Source organism: Coregonus lavaretus (assembly GCF_964263955.1).
Source record: "Coregonus lavaretus genome assembly, chromosome: 8".
NCBI classification, from domain to species: domain Eukaryota; kingdom Metazoa; phylum Chordata; class Actinopteri; order Salmoniformes; family Salmonidae; genus Coregonus; species Coregonus lavaretus.
Window position 1 is genome coordinate 45,917,021 of NC_139995.1, and position 25,923 is coordinate 45,942,943.

At 44.2% G+C, this 25,923-nt stretch overlaps 1 protein-coding gene across 3 annotated transcripts; it reads right to left on the bottom strand.

Moving 5' to 3' along the window:
- Nucleotides 1-13: 13 nt before the first annotated feature.
- On the bottom strand, nucleotides 14-20,220 carry dcaf12 (DDB1 and CUL4 associated factor 12). Of its 3 annotated transcripts, XM_084167957.1 has the most exons (10): nucleotides 19,790-20,220; nucleotides 16,632-16,919; nucleotides 16,179-16,445; nucleotides 15,967-16,027; nucleotides 15,637-15,830; nucleotides 15,453-15,518; nucleotides 6,273-6,435; nucleotides 6,083-6,094; nucleotides 5,126-5,304; nucleotides 14-2,407 (listed from the first exon to the last, which is right to left on the bottom strand). In XM_084167957.1, the coding sequence occupies exons 1-10, from the start codon at nucleotides 19,850-19,852 to the stop codon at nucleotides 2,249-2,251; spliced, it is 1,452 nt and encodes a 483-aa protein (XP_084024083.1). In that variant the 5' UTR covers nucleotides 19,853-20,220; the 3' UTR covers nucleotides 14-2,248. The 3 variants fall into 3 exon arrangements, with proteins under 3 accessions (XP_084024083.1, XP_084024084.1, XP_084024085.1); XM_084167958.1 differs by lacking the exon at nucleotides 6,083-6,094; XM_084167959.1 differs by lacking the exon at nucleotides 14-2,407 and having other exon boundaries at nucleotides 5,218-6,094.
- Between the last annotated feature and the right edge of the window lie 5,703 nt (nucleotides 20,221-25,923).

A 25,923-nucleotide genomic window follows, 5' to 3' on the forward strand; every position in this document is an offset into this window, starting at 1 on the left:
ACAAACAGCAATATGAAATAAGAGAAATATTACATATACTTTATTTTCATCATTATTTTCATTTTAAAGATTTATAGGTTGGTTTCGGCTGTTGTTGACATCATACAATATCCCCAGGTTCAGTAATTTTTAAAAACATTCATGAGGTGTGTAAAGTTACAAAATAGGTCACCAAAGGAAAGACAAGGGTTAGTCCACACACTTCCTGGAACATATACATAAAAATGTATGCATTTATCCCTATGCATTTCATACACACATTTATATATAAAATACACTTTAAAAGTGATGGTTATTTGTTCAACTTATGGTCATAATTGGGGTCTCTTTATTTTGTTCTCGCATTATCATGAAAACACTCAAAGTTCCAACAAGCAAAACAATGTCAGCCTACAACAGTCTTTCACAGAAAGACTATAGAAAGGCAACAAAGTCACTCAAATCTACCCTGCCTTAGCACACAAGGAAAAGAGCAGCTACACTCACCCCTTGATAGAAAAAGAGAGAGGGAAAAAAAGAGTATTAGAACCAACAGTGACAAAAACTATGGTGCCTCCAGAGGTATTCAACTCCAACCCCTTGCCCCTACATTCTACGCACTTGTCCAGGGATGTATTCGTTCAGACCAAGACCATAGCAAACCGTTTTGCAATGGAAACTGTTTACTCCAAAAACAAGAGTTTCTATTTGACTAATTCAGGTAAGTCCCTCCCTGCTTCATTCTGTTGGCTTCTAGTGAATACACCTCATATCTGTTAGTATTGGGAATGTCTTGGCAAAATGGCAACACCACCATCTGGCCTATCAGAGGGCATTGATGGAGCTGTCACCATATTGCTTACACCTATTAAATCCTCTCAAATCTACACAAGTGCCTAGGAGGAACGAGCAAGGGGCTGATTTGGGATTCAGGGACTTAAGGTCAGCACTGTCTGCAGGGTTTCATCCTTGTTTTTAAATCAGCAACTGGTTTAGACCATGGAAACCACGGGGCTGTGTCACTAAGCAGGATCAAATAGTTAGCAAGCTAATGTTTCTAAAATGTTCTCAAACAACCTCATATTTCCTAGTTCAAAAAGCAAGATGGTGTTGAATTTGAAATGGTCTAAGTAAGGGATAATCCACAACATCAACAGCCATGTATGAATGTTTAACCAAGTTAGCTGGCTGACTTATTGATCGTGCTTTGTGATATACACAACCACTGACATGAATGGACCAGTAACTGGGAAGAAAGAGAACCAGCAGACACTGCGTTCTGCAAGGGCCCGGCGTTGAACGCCCCTGCCGTAAACCTTAACTAAGGGTGATAGTGAGAGGAGGAAAATAAATTATAATAAAGATAGTAGTAATATCAACAGGTGTACGTTTATGTCAAATCACACAGTCAGAATCAAAATAAAATAAACATTCTTCAGGATTATTATTCATTGCAGAATACCTATGGAATTTAGCATCTACAGTCATCACTCCTTTACATCATCAGTCAGGAAGAAAAAAAAGAACAAGTGGCTGCCGCTGTCTGATTGGTTGCACTCATCCTCTGCTTCTTCTCACCTTGTTTTTCTTCGCTACGGCTCTTATTGGCTGCCATGGCACAGGGTGGTCCGCTACCAACCAACGAGCATGTCCTTTCTCAGTTTCTTAGAAAAGTCAAACTATACTCCTGTTCCTTCCTTCAGAACTTAATTGTCTCTTTCATATTCCCCCCATCCTCAATATTTTATATTGCCGTCAGTTTCGGAGAGAGAAAGAGAAGGGGAACAGTAAGGAGTGTCGCAAATGTCCGCACAAGGAAACGGTCTATGCCAGTATGACATACTCCCAAAAAACAGACAAAATAAATCACCATACAAAACCTGTTGAAAATTGTAATAAAACCTTATACTTTCATTTGAGTTTCTCAGAGGCGGACCTCCCAGCTCGTTACATCACTGGTTAATCATCTATATAAAAAAAGGGGGAGCAGAGACTAAAGAACTGAAAGAAAACAGGGCAAAGTGCAAGGGAGGATGGAGGGATGCAACGAGGTGTTGATGAGATACACAGTGGCAATATGGAAGCCGTGATAAGAAAAGGGGGGGGGGGGGGGGGGGGTGTCAAGATCATGCTCCTGAGTCCACGAGGGAGGGACAAGACTGGAGGGACAACTGAGTGAGTGAAACGCTAAAAGAAGGAAGAGGAGAGAGGGGGGCTGGGTAGTGGGTTAAGGAGAGATGGCAAGACAGAGGAGGAGGAGAAGTGAAGGCTAGCTCCAGAGGGCTGCGTAGTTGCCGTGAAGGCCCGAGCACAGCGGTCCGCCGGCCACAAACAGCTTGGTGCCGGAGTCGTCGTAGCAGTGTGTGTACACGGCGTTGGGGAACGAGTTGATGTCCGAGAAGTAGCTCCTCCACGTCTCATCGTGATTCTGAGGGAGAGCGAGAGAAACAGGTGTGAGAGGGAGTGGGTGACATCAGTGTTTAACCTATATGCATTTAAATCGTGGCCTCCACTGGGGGGGTGGGGGGGAATATATTTTCAGGATGGTAAAAAGTTTTCCATTGTAAATTTAAACAACTAAAACCAGCTATAAAGTATGTAGAAAAATGATAATGGAGCAACATATTTTTTTCATAAGATCCTTTTTGAGAACTAACACCGCTGCTGAAGAAAATCCTATGGGGAACACTCGACTTACAAAAGGCCAGAAACAAGGGTGAAAGAAAACACTGATGGGTAAATAGCTCACTCAATAACTGTAAGTCGCTCTGGATAAGAGCGTCTGCTAAATGACTAAAATGTAAATGGTTCTTGTGGTCTTGTGCTAGCATCTTTCAAGGCAGGTCCAAGAAAGACTACCAACACATTAGGTGAGGTGTACTCTAAAGTCAGCTGTTCATAAATATGTTCCGTTTCATGATAGTGTTGTCAATAGTCACAATCTAGAAATTCTAGAGTAGCCGGTATTTCATGTCATTCTTACAACAGCATTATGTAGATACGTGAAGTGGACACCACTTCAAATTAGTGGATTCAACTATTTCAGCCACACCCGTTGCTGACAGGTGTATAAAATCAAGCACACTGCCATGCAATCTCCATTGACAAACATTGGCAGTAGAACGGCCTTACTGAAGAGCTCAGTGACTTTCAACATGGTACCGTTAAAGGACGCCATCTTTCCAACAAGTCAGTCCGTCAAATTTCTGCCCTGCTAGAGGTGCCCCGGTCAACTGTAAGGGCTGTTATTGTTAAGTGTAAACTTCTAGGAGCAACAACGGCTCAGCCGCAAAGTGGTAGGCCACACAAGCTCACAGAACGGGACAGCAGAGTGCTGAAGCTCGTAAAAATAGTCTGTCCTCGGTTGCAACATTCACTACCGAATGCATAGTGCCAACTAACGTTTGGTGGAGGAGGAATAATGGTCTGGGGCTGTTTTTCATGGTTCGGGCTAGGCACCTTAGTTCCAGTGAAGGGAAATCTTAATGCTAGAGCATACAATGACATTCTAGACGATTCTGTGCTTCCAACTTTGTGGCAACAGTTTGGGGAAGGACCTTTCCTGTTTCAGCATGACAATGCCCCCGTGCACAAAGCAAGGCCCATACATAAATGGTTTGTCGAGATCGGTGTGGAAGAACTTGACTGGTCTGCACAGAGCCCTGACCTCAACCCCATCGAACACCTTTGGGATGAATTGGAACACTGACTGCGAGCCAGGCCTAATCGCCCAACATCAGTGTCCGACCTCACTAATACTCGTGGCTGAATGGAAGCAAGTCCCCGCAGCAATGTTCCAACATCTAGTGGAAAGCCTTCCCAGAAGAGCGGAGGCTGCTCCTCCCAATCCATGCAGAGGCAGGTATTCACACAGGGTTAATGAACTGGGGACACAGGAGACACCTGAACCAGTAGATCTACTGAACTGTGAAAATGTGGATATAACCTTAGAGAGGGGAGAGATATTCACAGATCTCTCAGCCATCAACAGTGGTGAGAACATTAAAGTAAAAACTTACACTGGGGCTACAACACGTTGACCCAAGCACTCCTGTTGACCACTCAAACACAGTGAATCTAGTGGCTTATGGAGGACAGGTGAGTAAGACTTTCAATGCCACTCTGGACTTTACATGTGGAAAGCTACAATTCCATGTGGTGTATTGTGAAGTCAAACCACTCATTGCCCTCTCTGACAGTATCCGACTGGGCTTAGTTAGTCTCCGACCTGAAGTGCATGCAGTCCAGCATGAAGCCCCTGAGCAGACTGAATACAGAGACCTGTTTGACTCCAGCACAGTGGGTAAGCTACCAGTCGTTTACAACATGCGGCAGGATGTCTCTGTGCACCCCACAGTGTGCGCTCCCAGAAGCATGCCACTCGCAATGAAGGAAAAAGTGGTCACGGAGATGGACCGAATGGAAGGACGGGATGTCATCACGAGAGAAGAGGAGGCCATGGAATGGGTCTCAGCCATGGTGTCTGTAAAGAAAAAGGCTAGAAGAGTGAGAATATGCATTGATCCAGTCCATCTCAACAAAGCGCTCCTCAGGCCACATCATCCCATGAGAACAGTGGAGCAGGTGATCTCCGACATGCCTGATGCAAAGGTATTCTTCATGTTGGATACCAAGTGTGGGTTCTGGCAGAGCCCACTTGGTGAAGCGTCATCAAAGCTCACCACCTTCATGACCCCAGTGGGCAGATATCACTTCCTACACATGCCCTGTGGAATCTCTACAGGAAGTGAAGTGTTTCAGAGGTGCATGGAGCAGCTTTTCGCAGAACAACCATGTCAAAATCATTGTGGACGACATCCTGGTCAGGAACACGACGAGCACCTCCGCCAGGTCATGGACAGGATAAAAGCTCTTAATCTCAAACTAAATCCAGACAAATGTCGCTTCAGGGTCTCAGAGGTCCAGTATATATGTCCAGTATGTTCCCAGAAGAGTTAAGGCTGTTATAGCAGCAAAGGGGGGAACAACTTCATATTAATGGCCATGATTTTGGAATGAGATCTCCAACGAGCAGGTGTCGACATGCTTTTGGTCATGTAGCATATATAGTAATAGCAGGACACTTCAAGTTAAAAGTTCCTGAAAGGGGTATACAAAAGGGGAACAATAAATAAAATAATCGTACCAGCCAGCCCTTCCCTGTGGTGAGTTTGAGGATGCCCTCTCCTGGGCGCTGCCGGAACCCGCCGGCCAGGCTGGAAGGGTCCTCCAGGAACCTCTGGGCTCTGATGTCATAGAACAGTAGAGAGCCCTGGCCTGTGCCCACAGTCACTATGTGCTCATAGAAACTCACCGAGCGGATGCCTGGGAACGAACACACACAAACAAGTTAATACCTTGCCTTTTAATAGCTTTATAAACGTCTTTAAAAAAGCTGTAACAAATTTTCCTTTCAAACGTACTGCCTCTGCACTTCATCGTAATGCTGCGTTCAAATGCTCCTCGGAAACTCGCATTTCCCAGTTGGTGAAGTCGTAAATACGACATCAGTGTGTCCAAGTGCTTTTGAATTCGGAACAACTCTTCTCAACCAATGGTATTTTAGCTAGTTAGCTAACCTTGCTAATAACAATAATTTAGCTAGCTGGCTAACGACGCTAATAATAATAATTTAGCTAGCTAACTAACGTTGCTAATAATAATAATAATAATTTAGCTAGCTTGCTAACATTGCTAATAATAATAATTTAGCTATCTGGCTAACGTTGCTAATAATAATAATAATGTATCTAGCTAGCCAACGTTCCTAATAATATTTTAGCTAGCTGGCTAACGTTGACAATATGGCCAAACTAGCTACATTATTCACATTAAAATAATGTACAAATAATGTAAATGGTTTTGTTTTATCATCTTTTGGTTGAAAAGGCCAGTGATGAAACGGCACAACTCGTAAACTCGGGTTTCATAATTTACTCCCGCCTTTCCAACTCGTAATCCTGACTTGGAGGGTCATTCAAGTGAAATTTCAGAGTCGGTAACTCCTATTTCCGATACCACTTGAAGGCAGCATAAGTGCAGGGCGGGTCTTGGCGAATGTTTGGGTTTTGTTTTGCTTCTTGGTGGAATGTGTTTGCAGTACCTCGTGTTGCCTCTGGAAAAATGGAATGAAATGAAAGTTACAGAAAGTTTACAGAAAGCATGTATGCTATAGTGTTCTGAATATATATATATATATATATATATATATATATATATATTCACCAATACGCCCTGTGTGTGTGTGTGTGTGTGTATGTGTCAAACACTGTAGTGTTGTGTCAATTCCTTACCACTTCCCCTCTCCCGGGAGCTGACTGATTTGATGTTGTGAGTGGGCTGTCGGGGGTCTAGGAAGGACACATGGGCCTGAGAGCCCACCGCATACACCGACCAGTCCTGACCGTATGCCAGACACACGTTCTCCTTGCAGTGAGGCAACTTCGTGGACAGCAGCTATGAACAACAGATACACAGGCTTGTTGGACGGGGCTAGACATTTAGCTAGACAAGTCTCCTGACAAACATGCGTACGCACACTAGGGTTGGGAGATGTCAACCTTTGTCAACCTTTGTCAGTTGGGAGAGTTATATATTTTATTTTTTTTGGTGAGGGAGGCCTGCTCTCTCCTTTCCCTGATGTTTAGTTCATTTCATTCCGATCTCCTCTGCATTATTGTAGCCATCTGCTGCAGCCTGTCAACTATGCCTCTGCCTATCCCTGTTCTCTCCTCTCCGCACAGGCTACACAAACGCCTCACACCGCGTGGCTGCTGCCTCTCTAACCTGGTGGTCCCTGCACGCACCACACACCTGGAGTTCCAGGTCTCAGGCAGCCTCTGGAACTGCCGTTCTGCCGCCAACAAGGCTGACTTCATCCCAGCCTATGCTACCCTCCAGTCCCTCGACTTCCTGGCGCTGACGGAAACATGGATTACCACTGAAAACACTGCTACTCCTACTGCTCTCTCCTCGTCTGACCATGTGTTCTCGCATACCCCGAGAGCATCTGGTCAGAGGGGTGGTGGCACAGGAATCCTCATCTCTCCCAAGTGGTCATTCTCACTTTTTCCCCTAACCCATCTGTCTATCTCCTCATTTGAATTCCACGCTGTCACAGTCACTAGCCCATTTAAGCTTAATATCCTTGTCATCTATCGCCCTCCAGGTTCCCTTGGAGAGTTCATCAATGAGCTTGACGCCTTGATAAGTTCCTTTCCTGAGGATGGCTCACCCTTCACAGTTTTGGGGGATTTCAACCTCCCCACGTCTACATTTGACTCATTTCTCTCTGCCTCCTTCTTTCCACTCCTCTCCTCTTTTGACCTCACCCTCTCACCATCCCCCCCCACTCACAAGGCAGGCAATACGCTTGACTTCATCTTTACTAGATGTTGCTCTTCTACTAATCTCACTGCAACTCCCCTCCATGTCTCCGACCACTACTTTGTATCCTTTTCTCTCTCGCTCTCCTCCAACACTACTCACTCTGCCCCTACACAGATGGTAACGCGCCGCCGCAACCTTCGCTCTCTCTCTCCCACTACTCTCTCCTCTTCCATCCTATCATCTCTTCCCTCTGCTCAATCCTTCTCCCTCCAATCTCCTGATTCTGCCTCCTCAACCCTCCTCTCCTCCCTTTCTGCATCCTTTGACTCCCTGTGTCCCCTATCCTCCCGGCCGGCTCGGTCCTCCCCTCCAGCTCTGTGGCTTGATGACTCATTGCGAGCTCACAGAACAGAGCTCCGGGCAGCTGAGCGGAAATGGAAGAAAACTAAACTCCCTGCCGACCTGGCATCTTTTCACTCCCTCCTCTCTACATTTTCTTCATCTGTTTCTGCTGCTAAGGCCACTTTCTACCACTCTAAATTCCAAGCATCTGCCTCTAACCCTAGGAAGCTCTTTGCCACATTCTCCTCACTGCTGAATCCCCCCTCCTCCCTCTCTGTGGATGACTTTGTCAACCACTTTGAAAAGAAGGTTGACGACATCCGATCCTCGTTTGTTAAGTCTAATGACACTGCTGGTCCTGCTCACACTGCCCTACCCTATGCTTTGACTTCTTTCTCCCCTCTCTCTCCAGATAAAATCTTGCGACTAGTGACTGCAGGCCGCCCAACAACCTGCCCGCTTGACCCCATCCCCTCCTCTCTTCTCCAGACCATCTCCGGTGACCTCCCCTACCTCACCTCGCTGATCAACTCATCCTTGACCGCTGGCCATGTCCCTTCCGTCTTCAAGAGAGCGAGAGTTGCACCCCTTCTCAAAAAACCAACACTCGATCCCACTGATGTCAACAACTACAGACCAGTATCCCTTCTTTCTTTTCTTTCCAAAACTATTGAGTGTGCCGTCTTTAGCCAACTCTCTTGCTATCTCTCTCAGGATGACCTTCTTGATCCAAACCAGTCAGGTTTCAGGACTGGTCATTCAACTGAGACTGCTCTTCTCTGTGTCACGGAGGCTCTCCGCACTGCTAAAGCTAACTCTCTCTCCTCTGCTCTTGTCCTTCTAGACCTGTCTGCTGCCTTTGATACAGTGAACCATCAGATCCTCCTCTCCACCCTCTCCGAGCTGGGCATCTCCGGCGCGGCTCACTCCTGGATTGCGTCCTACCTGACCGGTCGCTCCTACCAAGTGGCGTGGCGAGAAGCTGTCTCCGCAACACATGCTCTCACCACTGGTGTCCCCCAGGGCTCAGTTCTAGGCCCTCTCCTTTTCTCCCTATACACCAAGTCACTTGGCTCTGTCATATCCTCACATGGCCTCTCAACAAACCAACAGAGCTGCTCTTCCTCCCGGGGAAGGACTGCCCGTTCCATGATCTCGCCATCACGGTTGACAACTCCATTGTGTCCTCCTCCCAGAGTGCGAAGAGCCTTGGCGTGACCCTGGACAACACCCTGTCGTTCTCCGCTAACATCAAGGCGGTGACCCGATCCTGCAGGTTCATGCTCTACAACATTCGGAGAGTACGAACCTGCCTTACACAGGAAGCGGCACAGGTCCTAATCCAGGCACTTGTCATCTCCCGTCTGGATTACTGCAACTCGCTGTTGGCTGGGCTCCCTGCCTGTGCCATTAAACCCCTACAACTCATCCAGAATGCCGCAGCCCGTCTGGTGTTCAACCTTCCCAAGTTCTCTCACGTCACCCCCCTCCTCCGCACACTCCACTGGCTTCCAGTTGAAGCTCGCATCCGTTACAAGACCATGGTGCTTGCCTATGGAGCAGTGAGGGGAACGGCACCTCCGTACCTTCAGGCTCTGATCAGTCCCTACACCCAGGCGAGGGCATTGCGTTCATCCACCTCTGGCCTGCTGGCTCCCCTTCCTCTGCGGAAGCATAGTTCCCGCTCAGCCCAGTCAAAGCTGTTCGCTGCTCTGGCACCCCAATGGTGGAACAAGCTCCCTCACGACGCCAGGACAGCGGAGTCACTCACCACCTTCCGGAGACATTTGAAACCCCACCTCTTTAAGGAACACCTGGGATAGGATAAAGTAATCCTTCTACCCCCCCCCCCCAAAAAAAAAAAAGTATAATTGTAAAGTGGTTATCCCACTGGCTATAGGGTGAATGCACCAATTTGTAGTCGCTCTGGATAAGAGCGTCTGCTAAATGACTAAAATGTAAATGTAAATGTCCTATCTTGATTAAGTACCCATCAAACATTGTGATATACGATGGTATCGACCCCTATTAGCCAACCCCCAAAATGTTTTAATAGAAACTAAATGGAAAAAAAGACTGCTAAAAAGGACCGCTAGCACAAGCTCACATGCTACGGGAGGGACATGAGAAATCATGAAAATCTATTTTTGGGGCCAAATCTTTTTAGCAGCCTATTCCTCTCTGCTGTGGCACGAAAGAGGTATGTGCCGACGCGCAAGTGACAGTCAAGGAGCCTCGTCGTGTGTTGGGTTGTAGCACTTCTGCTGTCCCCAGAACTGTATAATTATATTCAATGATTTACATTTTTGCCTAGGCTTATACAAAACATTAAGAACACCTGCTCTTTCCATGACATAGAATGACCAGGTGAATCCAGGTGAAAGCTATGATCTCTTATTGATTTGTTAAATCCACTTCAAATCAGTGTAGATGAAGGGGAGGAGACAGGTTAAAGAAGGATTTTTAAGCCTCGAGACAATTGAGACGTGAATTGTGTATGTGCGCCATTCAGAGAGTGAATGGGCAAGACAAAAAATGTAAGTGCCTTTGAGAATGAGTATGACAATAGGTGCCAGACACAACAGTGTGTGTCAAGAACTGCAACGCTGCTGGGTTTCACCCTCAACAGTTTCCCGTGTGTATCAAGAATCGTCCACCACCCAAAGGATATCCAGCCAACTTGACAACTGTGGGAAGCATTGGAGTCAACATGGGCCAGCATCCCTGTGGAACGTTTGACACCTTGTAGAGTCCATGCCCCAACGAATTGAGGCTGTTTTGAAGGGAAAAAGAGCGGGTGCAACTCAATCTTGATAATGTTTGCTAAATTTCACTTATTGTTGCCTCATATTTTTAATTCAAAATAGAGCTGTGATAGAACATTGCCTATTGACTGACTTTTACAATTGTTCCCATTTGAAAGCTGCAACACTAGGACATTAAACACTATTTATTAGCCTATTTGGGAAATACTCAAATAACTTTAACTTGTCTTAATGGTTTTGATAGGCTATCAGTAGGATTTGGCTTTTGGCCGTTTGGTTCGCAACGGGAAGGAGGAGGGATGCATGCATAATTTATTATATATTAGACTAAGCTTTGCTCAACTGTAAGGTTTGTTCAAACTACTCATTCAATTTTTCTTTCTTGCTATTGTTTGTTCTACCTCTCATTATTACCATAGGCCTATCATGTTTTTAGGTTACTTAAAAACAACTTCAAACTTTCTGAGATAGAACTCTGTTAGATAAATTAATTGTTTAATAATGAATTAGAGCAGCGGGAGAAAGACAGCATGCATAAAAACTTAAGTCATATTTATATCAAATGGAGAGAAAATACAAAATGAGGCTTTTAAAATTATTAAGACACCGGAGTGTCCGCTATAAAAACAGGCTTCAGATCACTTGGGGGGGGGGAATTGAAAATCTGACTGGACATTTTGCGCTGCTTTGGTGAAAATCTTAGCTGTCTACATTATTTTGTTGCATTCTGTAAATTGTTTTAAAATATTTCTTGAAATATAGTGCATTCTGGAAGTATTCAGACCCCTGGACTTTTTCCACATTGTTACGTTACAGCCTTATTCTAACATTGATTAAATAAATAAAAATACTCAATCTACACACAATACCCCACCTATAAGTATTCAGACTTTTTACTCAGTACTTTGTTGAAGCACCTTTGGCAGCGATTACAGCCTAGAGCAGGGGTGTCAAACTCATTTTAGCTCAGGGGCCACATGGAGGAAAATCTATTCCCAAGTGGGCCGGACCGGAAAAATCATGGTATATATAACTTAAAAACAACAACTTCAGATTGTTTTCTTTGTTTTAATACGATCAACATACAACCTAAAGCTGGAGCCTGAGGACAGTGTGTCCAAAATAGTACAAGCACAAGATCACTATTAATCATAAAACACGTCAAGTTTATTTGAAAATTCTAAAGAAAAAGAACACACAAACACACAATGCCTCAGTGATTAACAGAACTGTTTCACAGATCACAGAACTATATCAGGGTGTCATTTCTCAGGCAGAAATGTAGATAAAAAGAATGACATCCTGTTCCCCAAACAAGTGCAAGAACCACAGAGTCAAGAATAGGTTAAATATACAAATAAAATAAAAACAATTAAAAACAATAGCACATCAACATAAAAACATATAAACATAAATCTGAAAGCGTTGCTCAAACTCCCGTAACAGTCCCGTTATTTTATCTTTGAACCGCTTCATGTCTGCCACATGTTGGGTCGCGCACACATTTTTCAGACAGGGGAAGTGAGCTGCATCACCACCGGCAAGTTGCGTCTCCCACAATGACAGCTTCAACTTGAAAGAACGTATGCTGTCATAATACTGCGTGACAACTTTGTTGCGCCCTTGCAGCTGTTTGTTCAAGTTATTCAGGTGCTCTGTAACATCCACCATAAATGCAAGGTCCTGCATCCATTCTGCGGAATGAAATTCTAACACTGGTTTGCCCTTTTCTTCCATGAACTGTTCAATTTCTTCTCGTAAATCAAAGAAACGCCTCAGCACAGCACCTCGGCTTAACCATCTTACCTCAGTGTGGTATGGCAGGCCATAGATGTGGTATTTCTCTCTGAGAAGGCTGTCAGACTGACGGTGATTCAGGCTTCTGGATCGGATGAAATTAACAGTTTGGATGACCACCTTCATGACGTTATCCATCTTTAATGACTTGCAACACAAAGCCTCCTGGTGCAAAATACAGTGAAAAGTCAAAAAATCACGTCCTCCATTTGCAGATTGCACTTTCTCTCTGAACTTTGTCACAACGCCTGCTTTTTTCCCGATCATTGAGGGCGCACCATCTGTAGCCAGGCTGACAGCGCGGGACCAGTCCACTCCGACCCTGTCCAGCGCGCCGACGAGTGCGGTAAAAATATCAGCTGCTGTCGTTGTATCTGTCATCGGCACCAACTCCACAAACTCCTCAGTGACGGTCAATGTGTCATCAACTCCGCGGATGAAAATGGCCAGTTGTGCAACATCTGTAATGTCCGTGCTTTCATCAATTGCAACCGAAAACGCAATAAATGACTACTTTTTGCTTCAACTGGCTGTCCAAATCCACTGAAAGATCGGAAATCCTGTCTGCAACTGTGTTTCTTGTCAGGCTGATATTTGCAAAAGCCTGCCGCTTTTCAGGGCACACAATCTCCGCTGCCTTCATCATGCATGTTTTTACAAATTCACCCTCACTAAATGGTTTTGAAGCCACTGCGATTTCATTAGCAATGAGGTAGCTAGCTTTCACTGCAGCGTCACTGATGTCTCGGCTGTGAGTAAACACAGACTGCTGTTTCTTCAGACCTGCCAACAGCTCATTCACCTTCTCTCATCTCCGCTGTCCTTGAAAGTTGTCATATTTGTCGGCATGAAGACTCACATAGTTGCGACGAAGGTTATATTCTTTCAGCACTGCAACATGCTCTGAACACACCAAACATACAGCTTTCCCATTCAATTCCGTGAAGAAATAGGATGACCATTTTTCTTGGAACACTCTGCGTCCACTTTTCTCTTTTTTGACAGAGACATATTGGGGCAATGAGGGTGCCAAAGCACATAATGTTAAAAGTAGAAGCCGTAATAAATATCGCGGGCAAAACAAAGTAGCTCATTGGCTGCCCGTGCTTGACCTACTTGCTCTGCCCCGGTATAAACAGTTTGCTTGCTTAACACAATTGCTTTTGCGCCATCCAGTGGACGCAATTGGAACAGCAGTTTATTTTATTGAAAAATTGCAGCGCATTTTTATACTTTACAATTTTTTTTTATTATTTTATTATTTTTTGTTCCTTTTATTTAAAATGTTTTTAATCATCTCGCGGGCCGGATTAAACCCGTTTGCGGGCCTCATCCGGCCCGCGGGCCGGACGTTTGACACCCCTGGCCTAGAGTCTTCTTGGGTATGACGATACAAGCTTGGCACACCTGTATTTGGGGAGTGTCTCCCATTCTTCTCTGCAGATCCTCTCAAGCTCTGTCAGGTTGGATGGGGAGCGTCTCTCCAGAGATGTTTGATTGGGTTCAAGTCCGGGCTCTGGCTGGGCCACTCAAGGACATTCAGAGACTGGTTCCGAAGCCACTCCTGCGTTGTCTTGGCTGTGTGCTTAGGGTCATTGTCCTGTTGGAAGGTGAACCTTCACCCAAGTCTGAGGTCCTGAGCGCTCTGGAGCAGGTTTTCATCAAGGATCTCTCTGTACTTTGCTCCGTTCATCTTTCCCTTGATCTGGAGTCGTCTCCCAGTCCCTGCCGCTGAAAAACATCCCCACAGCATGATGCTGCCACCACCATGCTTCACCGTAAGGATGGTGCCAGGTTGCCTCCAGACATGACGCTTGACATTCAGGCCAAAGAGTTCAATCTTGGTTTCATCAGACCACAGAATCTTGTTTCTCATGGTCTGAGGCCTTTAGATGCCTTTTGGCAAACTCCAAGTGGGCTGTCATGTGCCTTTTACTGAGGAGTGGCTTCCGTCTGGCCACTCTACCATAAAGGTCTGATTGGTGGAGTGCTGCAGAGATGGTTGTCCTTCTGGAAGGTTCTCCCATCTCCACAGAGGAACTCTGGAGATCTGTCGGAGTGACCATCGGGTTCTTGGTCACCTCCCTTCTCCTCCGAATCCTCAGTTTGGCCGGGCGGCCAGCTCTAGGAAGAGTCTTGGTGGTTCCAAACTTCTTCCATTTAAGAATTATGGAGGCTACTGTGTTCTTGGGGACCTTCAATGCTGCAGATATTTTTTGGTACCCTTCCCCAGATCTGTGTCTCGACACAATCCTGTCTCGTAGCTCTATGGACAATTCCTTCGACCTCATGGCTTGGTTTTTGCTCTGACATGCACTGTCAACTGTGGGACCTTATATAGACAAGTGTGTGCCTTTCCAAATCATGTCCAATCAATTGAATTTAACACAGGTGGACTCCAATCTAGTTGGAGAAACATCTCAAGGATGATCAATGGAAACAGGATGCACCTGAGCTCCATTTTGAGTCTCATAACATATGTAAATAAAGTATCTGTTTTCTTATTTAGCAAAAATGTCTGAAAACATGTTTCCGCTTTGTCATTATGGGTGGGGTATTATGTGTAGATTGATGAGGATATTTTTTTAAAATCCATTTTAGATTAAGGCTGTAACGTAACAAAATGTGGAAAAAAGGAAGGGGTCTGAATACTTTCCAAATGCACTGTAGGTTATGCATGCTATAGCAAAGGAATAGGCCACTTGGCAGGGCCCTGCTGTGGGCTGCCCGGTCAGCTCTCTACTGCGTGGTACCAGACAAATTGTAATAGGCTATACATCATCTGTCACATTACGATGTCGTCGATATGGCTGTCAATCATCTTCGATATCCGATACCATCGTAACATCGCCCAACCCTAACGCACCCAATCGTCTTGACCAGAAATGTTTGGTATGTGAGGACATTCAACAAACATGCAGTACTGTTTAATATTGACTTATGACGACACCAGCCAAGTGTTCATACTCTCCAATAATAATAATATAATAATAATAATAATAATAATAATAAATAATAATATGCCGTTTAGCAGACGCTTTTATCCAAAGCGACTTACAGTCATGCGTGCATACATTTTTGTGTATGGGTGGTCCCGGGGATCGAACCCACTACCTTGGCGTTACAAGCGCCGTGCTCTACCAGCTGAGCTACAGAGGACCACATGTCCCCAAGCAACTACAGTCACAGAACCAAACAAGCATTGCTATGCAGAGCGGAAACAGATATACTCAAACAGACCTTGCTCAAGTTTTGCTCTGCCTTCCAAAGGTGGAAATAGCCATCCAGGGACACTGCACCAAGCTCCTGAGAGAAGGCAATAAAAGATAGTGTGTAGGTACAGGGCTGAAGTACAACACAGATTTCTACTAGAGAACACTGGCTGTGGTTTGTCTCAGAGGGCTAGGAGGGAGGTGTGGCTGACCTTGTGGTTGTTGTTGAAGGCCAGGGCGCGCACTTTGCAGTTGTAGGGGTTGGTGTATTCCTTGGGGATGTCCTCCAGGGCACGGTGGGAGATGTGGGAGTAGCAGGGGACCCCCTCTTCGTCCTGCTGTCTCATGGAGTGGCTCAGAACCTCCTCAGACACCTCCCACAGGCCCATTGAACCGTCCCGGGACCCTGTAGAGTAGCAGCACATTGATTGGTTTGTTGATTTTATACGGAGACAATATTACATACATAAAAAACTATTGCGGATGAACAATAGTGTGAAGTTCTCCATATGGCTTAGCAGTTTGTGTCACTTAACACTCACCAGACACAGCCATGCTGTCGCTGATCCACGCAATTGAGAAGATCCAATCGTTATGGCCATCCTGAAAAACAGAGAACCCTCCCATGATTAGGATTTTAAAAAACAACTATTTTCATTGTATGATCAGCCTTGCTTAGGCTGTCTCAGCCACCACTGCTGTGCCACTGTGTAGCTCAGTAACAAAACACCCAGAAGAGAGAGGAACAACTCACGTCCCCCACGCAGACGGGGTCCAGGGTGGGCAGCCGGTAGACGGCCAGGCTGTTAGGGTTGTCTCCGCCGGTGGCCAACAGAGTGCCGGAGGGGTTAAGCTCGATGGCGTGGATCCCACAGCCTTGCTGGTCCAGCCCAGACACTGAGCCACTACCGGAGAGGAAGGGGGCTCCTATTGTCCCCCCGACCCCCCCTCTTCCGCCCTGTCGGTCCTTCAGCATGGGGATGCGAGTGATCTGCCCTGTCAGAACATCTGCCACAAATAGCTGGGGAGAGGAACAAAGAAATCTGGTTAGATAAAAAGTTAAATGGTCTGGAATCATGTGGGGGTAGCTTTATTATTCATAATAGGTCAGTTCGAGGTTTTCCAGTTAACAGTAAATGTTTTTACACCTTTTTCCATTTTGAAAGAAGAAAGCAGAGTAGGGTAAAACAAGAGGGCAATGTCTCACCGTATTGCACTTGGTTCCACACACCACCTGGCGGTGGTTGAGCCACTGGGAGGCGAACACCTTGTTGAGGCGGCCAAGGGAGAACTCCCGCTCCTTAAGGATGCCCGGGAGGCGGCCGGCGGCAAAGCCCCGCAGGCTACGCTGGAGCCGCCACTCATGCTGCTGCTGCGGCCGAAACTCGCGGCCCCGGATTGCACACACCACTGAGCACTGACTACGCCACCACTGCTGAGCGTGCCGGGATGAGGACACACGCGTTCGCTTGCTCGCCGACTGGCACCAGGCCACCTGACGGAGGAGAGAGAAAAAGAGAAGGAGAAAGGTTTGTACAAGGCTTAAATGAGATGAACAGCACCAAGTACATCAAGAACACTGACTATTTAGAATGGGGTCATTCCAAGTGAATATGGAACAAAATGTTCATGAAATTTCCCATGCTCCTGCAATTCAGTACACAAAATTGTATTTTAGGCTAGAGGAAGTGTCTTTGACAGTTTGACTTTGTGTGTATGTGCCTGTGCCTGTGTGTGTGTGTCGCTTCACAGTCCCCGCTGTTCCATAAGGTGTATTTTTATCTGTTTGTTTTTTTAAAAATCTGATTCTAATGCTTGCATCAGTTACCTGATGTTGCCATGGCTCTATGTAGTACTGAGGTTTACATGTGTTATGGCTTTACACCCCCTACTATATTAAGGATAAATAGTTACCTGTCTAACAGTATACAGAGGGTGTTCTTTAATGGAAGCCTCTCCAACATAATCCAGCTAGAATCAGGAATTCCCCAGGGCAGCTGTCTAGGCTGCCCTAGTTTTGTCACACCTGGACTACTGTTGTCGTGTGGTCAGGTGCCACAGAGGGACCTCGGAAAATTACAATTGGCTCAGCACGGCTGGCCCTTAAATGTACATGGAGAGCTAACATTAATAAGCTCTTTGTTAAGTGTTGCAGTGATTTCCCTCGATGTAGTAGCTGACGTGTATAGTGTTGCGTCATCCGCACACATAGACATACTGGCTTTACTCATTTTACATTTACATTTTAGTCATTTAGCAGAGCGACTTACAGTTAGTGAGTGCATACATTATTCTTTTTTATATATATATATATTTATTTTTTTACTGGCCCCCCCGTGGGTATTGAACCCACAACCCTGGCGTTGCAAACTCCATGCTCAACCAACTGAGCTACATCCCTGCCGGCCATTCCCTCCCCTATCCTGGACGACGCTGGGCCAATTGTGCTCCGCCCCATGGGTCTCCCGGTCGCGGCCGGCTACGACAGAGCCTGGATCCGAACCAGGATCTCTAGTGGCACAGCTAGCACTGCAATACAGTGCCTTAGACCACTGCACCACTCGGGAGATTACTCAAAAAGTAAGGGGCCTAGACAGCTGCCCTGAGGAATTCCTGATTCTACCTGGATTATGTTGGAGAGGCTTCCATTAAAGAACACCCTCTGTGTACTGTTAGACAGGTAACTATTGATCCACAATATAGTAGGGGGTGTAAAGCCATAACACATACATTTTTCCATCAGCAGACTATGATCAATAATGTCAAAAGCCACAATGAAGTCATGCCTAAATTTGCTCATCTTGCCAATGAAATAAAATCATTAAAGTAATTGCCAATATCAGCGGGTTTTGTGATGAATGAGCCATCTGATTCAATGAATGATGGAGCTGAGTTTGCCCTTTTGCCCAAAATGTCATTTAAGGTGCTCCAAAGCTTTTACTATCATTCATCTTTGTTTCATAGTATAGTTTCTTCTTTATATTTGCCTCATCCCTCAGCTAATCATGGCTACCCGGACTATTTGCATTGCCCCCCCACCCCACTACGCTGCTGCTACTCTGTTAATTATTTATGCAGTCACTTTAACTCTACCCACATGTACATATAACCTCAATTACCTCGACTAACCGGTGCCCCCGCACATTGACTCTGTACCGGTACCCCCTGTATATAGCCTCCCTACTGTTATTGTATTTTACTGCTGCTCTTTAAAGTCCTGTGTAGCTCAGTTAGTAGAGCATGGCATTTGCAACGCCAGGGTTGTGGGTTCATTTCCCACGGGGGACCAGTATGGAGAAAAAAAAAATCAAAATGTATGCACTCACTAACTGTAAGTCGCTCTGGATAAGAGCGTCTGCTAAATGACTAAAATGTCATTATTTGCTATTTTTTACTTATCTCTTTTTTTACTTAACTTTTTTTTTCTTTTCTTAAAAACTGCATTGTTGGTTAAGGGCTTGTAAGTAAGCATTTCACTGTAAGGTCTACACCTGTTGTATTCTGTGCATGTGGCAAATAAAATTGGATTTGATTACTTGGACATTTCTGCAGTATGGGCTTTGTATGTGGCCGTGGTACATCAACATTGGAACATTATGCCGGATGTGGCACTGGATTTGGGGGCAATACTGAAATAATTCTCATTTTTCATACATTTAGCCTAACCAATAAGCACTGAAATTTAGTTGAATTCAATTGCAGTCAGTGTACAACACATGGCTTACCCACCCTTGTCCAGTCGAATAGGATATAACCTAGCTAAATTGCTATCATTTTACACCTCTACTGAAATTGTATGCCATTCTCAGAATGATTATTCTATATATTTTTCCACACATCCCCTAAAATCCAATTGTACATCCGGTGCTTACTTAGGAAAAAACATTAGTGGTTGTAAGCCTAGGCCTAACCAGAAACACGCACTCTCAAAAGTCTAACTTAACTAACTAGTTAGTGAAACGGTCCATTTAATAAAAAAATGAGGAACAGTCAAACGAAATAAAACATTTAAAATAGAAACATGAACTAACATTAGCTAACTACACTAGCCAGTGAGCTAGCTAACGCGTTAGCCATTCTTGGCTAACAAACTAGCTAGTAACACGGATTGAGTTCTTTAGCAAGCTAGGAAACTAACGTTAATGTTAGTTATAGCCATCTAGTTACTGTAAAGTTAAAAAAAAAAAAAAACGTGCTTTTTAGCTGCGTGGCGTTAGCTATCAAGCTAAATTCGCTACGAATCTGTTAGTAGCTAGCTCAACCAGTCAACGCAAAGTGGTAACGTTAGCTAGCCAACTAAGCTAACCAAGATTTGCTCGAAAGGCTAACGGCAATTGACTGAAACACCAGTCTAGTTCCTCCTACCTGTTGTTGTTGGTCCTTGGACTCCCCTGCCTTCCTTTTCCTGCTAACTGTTTTTCTCGCCATAATCTGACACACACAAATCCCTCACCCACATGAAGGCCAATAATGACGCTAAATACTTGGTCATATAATGGCGATTAGCTATTTTGTTGTCTTGCTCTGAGTGTAGCAGTGGCCGGCGACGGACGATCACATAAGGGTGAGGTTGACTAGCTAGCTAACGCTAGCTTCCCCTCCACTCCGAAACTCAAACTATAACTACGCGCGTAGGTTAGCTTTTAACCTACAAAAATTTGTTTCGGTTGAGGAGCCAAAATGTGTAACTCCCCTACAGTACTCTTTTTATATTTTCTCAAATTCTTCTTTCTTTACAAATCACCAACGGCAACAACATTCTGCCGCGCGCAGCCGCAGAAAATTAAACGTCAATAAAAACAAGGTCGAACGTGCATGCATACGCCAAAGCGTGCGCGTTCACGAACCATTCGTCATTGGCGTCATACTTACGATTCGGAACTCTTTGTTGCAATGATTTTTTGAAAAAGCACACAATTCTGTCAATTCAGAGTTCAGATTTCATGCAACCATCACATGTATGAGACTAACAGATACATTGATCGTGCCAAACGAAATGCGCATTACATAGAAGATAATGTAATATTTCCTGGACAGGGAATCCCAAAAAACCCTCTACAGACTAAGCCCTGTCTAAACCAGGGGAGTACGGGCTCCTTGAGGGCCTGGGCCAATCAAGGACATTCAGAGACTTGTCCCGAAGCCACTCCTGCGTTGTCTTGGCTGTGTGCTTAGGGTCGTTGTCCTGTTGGAAGGTAACCTTCGCCCCAGTCTGAGGTCCTGAGCGCTCTGGAGCAGGTTTTCATCAAGGATCTCTCTGTACTTTGCTCTGTTCATTTTTCCCTCGATCCTGACTAGTCTCCCAGTGTCAGATTATGTTCTAAACTAACATAAGGGAATTGTTTTAAGATGGCCATACCAAGCACCATTTAGCTATTTGATTTTAAATTTGAATACCCCTTAAAGTATCCAAAAATATATATCCAAAAATTATTTGGTGAAACATTGAATATGGCATTACTGTTATTAGCCAATAGAAACGCATTGAATAACAGATTAACTACATGAAACAACAGATAGTCGTCGTCCCCCCCCAAAAAAAAAAAATTCTAAAGGAAGTTTGTTCTGAAGTGTCTGTAATAAAGCTATTTTGTGGGAGAAAACTCATTCTGATTGGCTGGGCCTGGCTCCCAAGTGGGTGGCCCTATTCCCACCTAGCCAGTCATGTGAAATCCATATCTAATGAATTTATTTCAATTGACTGATTTCCTTATATGTAACTCAGTAAAATATTTGAAATCATATTAGTGTGTAGCCCAAACCGTTCGGACTCTACAGAAGTTTTTGTGAGAAGACCGATTTCCAGGATGTCGCATGGTCTGACAAACAGTACTCTAGCTCTGCCACCTTTCACCGAATGCGGAAGGGCGATATCGATGGATGCGGTGGATTAAGACGCAGCTCATGCAAATCAGATCCTATTTTAAACAGACAGATTTTGATAGGGATTTTATTATGTTCATTAGATTTCCGTTGGTCCGTGGAAATTGTAGGCTAAGGGTTAAAGAGCATGGACCTTTTAGAATGACAAGTCATGTGATACATCTGAATATGAAGCTACATTTAATATGAAGCTTATCATTGGTTATTTCATGACAAGTGGTGATCATCAGAATGCTCACTCCACTCTGCAATACCTTTGATTATACAGCAGTAGCAATACAATGATCTACAGAAAAGACAGGAATGCCTATGGGGGAGGTGTTGTGGTATATGTTCAGAACCATATTCCTGTAAAGCTTAGTGAGGATCTTATGTAAAATGTTGTTGAAGTGTTGTGGTTGCAAGTTCACCTGCCTCATCTAAAGCCTCTTCTTTTGAGGTGCTGCTATTGACCACGAAGTGCTAACAGTCAGTATTTGGACAATACAGTCTCTTCAGAAAATATTCACAGCCCGCGACTTTTTCCAAATGTTATGGCGTTACACCCTGAATTTTTGTCACTGGCCTACACACAATACCCCATAATGTCAAAGTGGAATTTTTTTTCTCCAACATTTTCCACAATTAATTACAAATGAAAAGCTGAAATGTCTTGAGTCCATAAGTATTCAACCCCTTTGTTATGACGAGCCTAAATAAATTCAGGAGTAAAAATGTGCTTAACAAGTCACATAATACGTTGTATGGACTCACTCTGTGTGCAATAACAGTGTTTAACATGATTTTTGAATGACTACCTCATATTGACTGGTTAGGTACACTCTGTCCTCTCAAGAGGAAGCTTCTAACTGTGACTAATGCCTGTAATATGATCCAGGTTATCATTCACCAAACTAGAGTGCATACCAATAGTATTGTATCTGTGACATCCACTTGTATTGATCATATCTTCACTAATGCTGCAGAGCTTTGCTCCAAAGCAATATCAATTCCCATTTGCTGTAGTGACCATAACATTGTGGCAATAACAAGGAAAGCCAAAGTGACAAAGTTTGGGCCTAAAGTAATTTATAAGAGATCATACAAAATGTTTTGATGATGTAAAACATGTATGTTGGTTTGATGTGTATGAGGAAGTGATTCCAGATGCCACACTTGAAGTATTTGTAAAATTATTCATGCCAAATGTTGACAGAGCATGCACCTGTTAAGAAATTCACTTTGGTGCCTCCCGAGTGGCGCAGCGGTCTAAGGCACTGCATCGTAGTGCTTGAGGCGTCACTACAGACCCAGGTTCATTCCCAGGCTGTGTCACAACCGGCCGTGACCAGGAGAACCTTAGGGCCCAATTGGCCCAGCGCCGTCTGGGTTAGGGGAGGGTTTGGCCGGGGGGGCTTTACTTGGCTCATTGTGCTCTAGAGACTCCTTGTGGTGGGCCGGGCACCTGCAGGCTGACTTCGGTCATCAGTTGAACAGTGTTTCCTCCGTCACATTGGTGTGGCTGGCTTCTGGGTTAAGCGGGCGGGTGTTAAGAAGCGCAGTTTGGCGGGTCATGTTTCGGAGGACGCATGACTCGACCTTCGGCTCTCCCGAGCCCGTTGGGGAGTTGCAGCGATGAGACAAGATCGTAATTGGATATCACGAAATTGGGGAGAAAAATGGGGTAAAATAAACTATTTTTTAAAAATAAATTAACTGTGAGAACCATATAAACGTGTGTAGCCTCCCTAATAAGATCCATGACGTCTATGACTTGGTGCATAAAAACAAATTGCATGTTCTAGCAATCACATAAACCCATCTGGTCCATTCTATTACTTATGGGCAGGTCAGCATAAGTGGTTATACTATTATTAGAAAGGACAGGAACAAACAAGGTGGTGGCATAGCAATATATATACACACACAGAGTCACTTACCGTTTAAGTTGAGGGATGACTTGTGCAAAAATTAAATAGAAATACTATGGCTACAGGTTCATTTACCATTTCAACCACCAATATTGGTGGGGTGTGTGTACAGGCCACCATGTTCAAATGTATCTTACCTGGATGATATATGTGACAGTATTGACCATGTCACTGAAAACAAAGAGCTATACATTCTCTGAGATTTTAATATTAATTGGAAGGACAAGAATGATGGCAACAAATCCAGACTTGCCAGATTCACTGACAGTGTAAATCTAATGCAAATCGTTAATGCCACCACAAGATCATCCAGAAACAGGTTTGGCAACCAAACAGAAACATGTATTGATTTTATATTTTGCAGTAATACAGAAAAACGTACAAAGGCTAAATCTGTACCTTTGGGCTGGACCGATCATAGCATTATTACAATAACTAAGAACACAAAGGTCCCAAAATAGCCACCCAAAATTGTTGTAAAAAGGAGCTATAACAAATTTATTCAGGATGACTTAAATGCTTTGCCCTGGGAATTAGTCTACCTTGAAGACAAGATACAGTGGCTTGCAAAAGTATTCACCCCCCTTGGCATTTTTCCTGTTTTGTTGCCTTACAACCTGGAATTTTGGGGGGGTTTGTATCATTTCATTTACACAACATGCCTACGTTGAAGATGCTAAATATTTTTTTGTGTGAAACAAACAAGAAATAAGACAAAAAAACAGAACTATTCACCCCAAAGTCAATACTTTGTAGAGCCACCTTTTGCATCAATTACAGCTGCAAGTCTCTTGGGGTATGTCTCTATAAGCTTGGCACATCTAGCCACTGGGATTTTTGCCCATTCTTCAAGGCAAAACTGCTCCAGCTCCTTCAAGTTGGATGGGTTCCGCTGGTGTACAGCAATCTTTAAGTCATACCACAGATTCTCAACTGGATTGAGGTCTGGGCTTTGACTAGGCCATTCCAAGATATTTAAATGTTTCCCCTTAAACCACTCAAGTGTTGCTTTAGCAGTATGCTTAGGGTCATTGTCCTGCTGGAAGGTGAACCTCCGTCCCAGTCTCAAATCTCTGGAACTGAAACAGGTTTCCCTGTATTTAGCGCCATCCATCATTCCTTCAATTCTGACCAGTTTCCCAGTCCCTGCCAATGAAAAACATCCCCACAGCATGATGCTGCCACCACCATGCTTCACTGTGGGGATGGTGTTCTCGGGGTGATGAGAGGTGTTGGGTTTTCGCCAGACATAGCGTTTTCTTTGACGGCCAAAAAGCTCAAATTTAGTCTCATCTGACCAGAGTACCTTCTTCCATATGTTTGGGGAGTCTCCCACATGCCTTTTGGTGAACACCAAACGTGTTTGCTTATTTTTTTCTTTAAGCAATGGCTTTTTTCTGGCCACTTTTCCATAAAGCCCAGCTCTGTGGAGTGTACGGCTTAAAGTGGTCCTATGGACAGATACTCCGATCTCCGCTGTGGAGCTTTGCAGCTCCTTCAGGGTTATCTTTAGTCTCTTTGTTGCCTCTCTGATTAATGCCCTCCTTGCCTGGTCCGTGAGTTTTGGTGGGCGGCCCTCTCTTGGCAGGTTTTTTGTGGTGCCATATTATTTCAATTTCTTTTAAATAATGGATTTAATGGTGCTCCGTGGCATGTTCAAAGTTTCTGATTTTTTAAATAACCCAACCCTGATCTGTACTTCTTCACAACTGTTTGGAGAGCTCCTTGGTCTTCATGGTGCCGCTTGCTTGGTGATGCCCCTTGCTTAGTTGTGCTGCAGACTCTGGGGCCTTTCAGAACAGGCATATATATACTGAGATCATGTGACAGATCATGTGACACTTAGATTGCACACAGGTGGACTTTATTTAACTAATTATGTGACTTCTGAAGGTAATTGGTTGCACCAGATCTTGTTTAGGGGCTTCATAGCAAAGGGGGTGAATACATATGCACGCACCACTTTTCCGTGATTTATTTTTTAGACTTTTTTTAAACAAGTAATTTTTTTCATTTCACTTCACCAATTTGGACTATTTTGTGTATGTCCATTACATGAAATCCAAATAAAAATCCATTTAAATTACAGGTTGTAATGCAACAAAATAGGAAAAATGCCAAGGGGGATGAATACTTTTGCAAGGCACTGTAGATCACTCAGTAGAATGTTTCACAACTATTTACAAGGACGGTTGATCTCCATGCCCCAATAAAAAATAAATTTAAGGCCAGCCCTTCCCCATGGATAGGCAATAAGCTACGTGAGGTTTTTACTCAGCAAGATGAGGCAAAGATTCATGCTGTTAACTCAAAACTTGAATCTGATATAATGGTTTACAGGAAACTGCGGAACTATGGAGTGAAACTGAAATTGTCAGAAAAAAGCAAATTTTTATGAAAATGCAAAAAACAATCCCAAATCAGTCAGGAATACTGTAAAAGGCCTCCTGGGCACACCCAGCACATCTTATCAATGGGGAAATAAAAACGAAACCTATTGACATTGTTAATCATTTTGCAGATTATTTTGAAAATAAGGTGAACAGTCTTAGGCAGAATATGAGTAATCCTGTCAATGAAAGGACATTGTTTATTCTATTGACCAAATCATAATAATAATAATAATAATGGCATCAAAAGCCTGCAGTTTCACATTACCACAGGTATCAACTGATGAAGTGCTCAAAGCATTAATGTGCTTACCCG

Coding starts and splice junctions, on each gene's coding strand:
- dcaf12 (XM_084167957.1), bottom strand. CDS start 19,852: ATGGCGAGAAAAACAGTTAGCAGGAAAAGGAAGGCAGGGGAGTCCAAG. Junction 16,920..19,789: donor CCAAGGACCAACAACAACAG/GTAGGAGGAACT, acceptor CTCCTCCGTCAG/GTGGCCTGGTGCCAGTCGGC. Junction 15,519..15,636: donor CCTTCAACAACAACCACAAG/GTCAGCCACACC, acceptor GCCTTCTCTCAG/GAGCTTGGTGCAGTGTCCCT.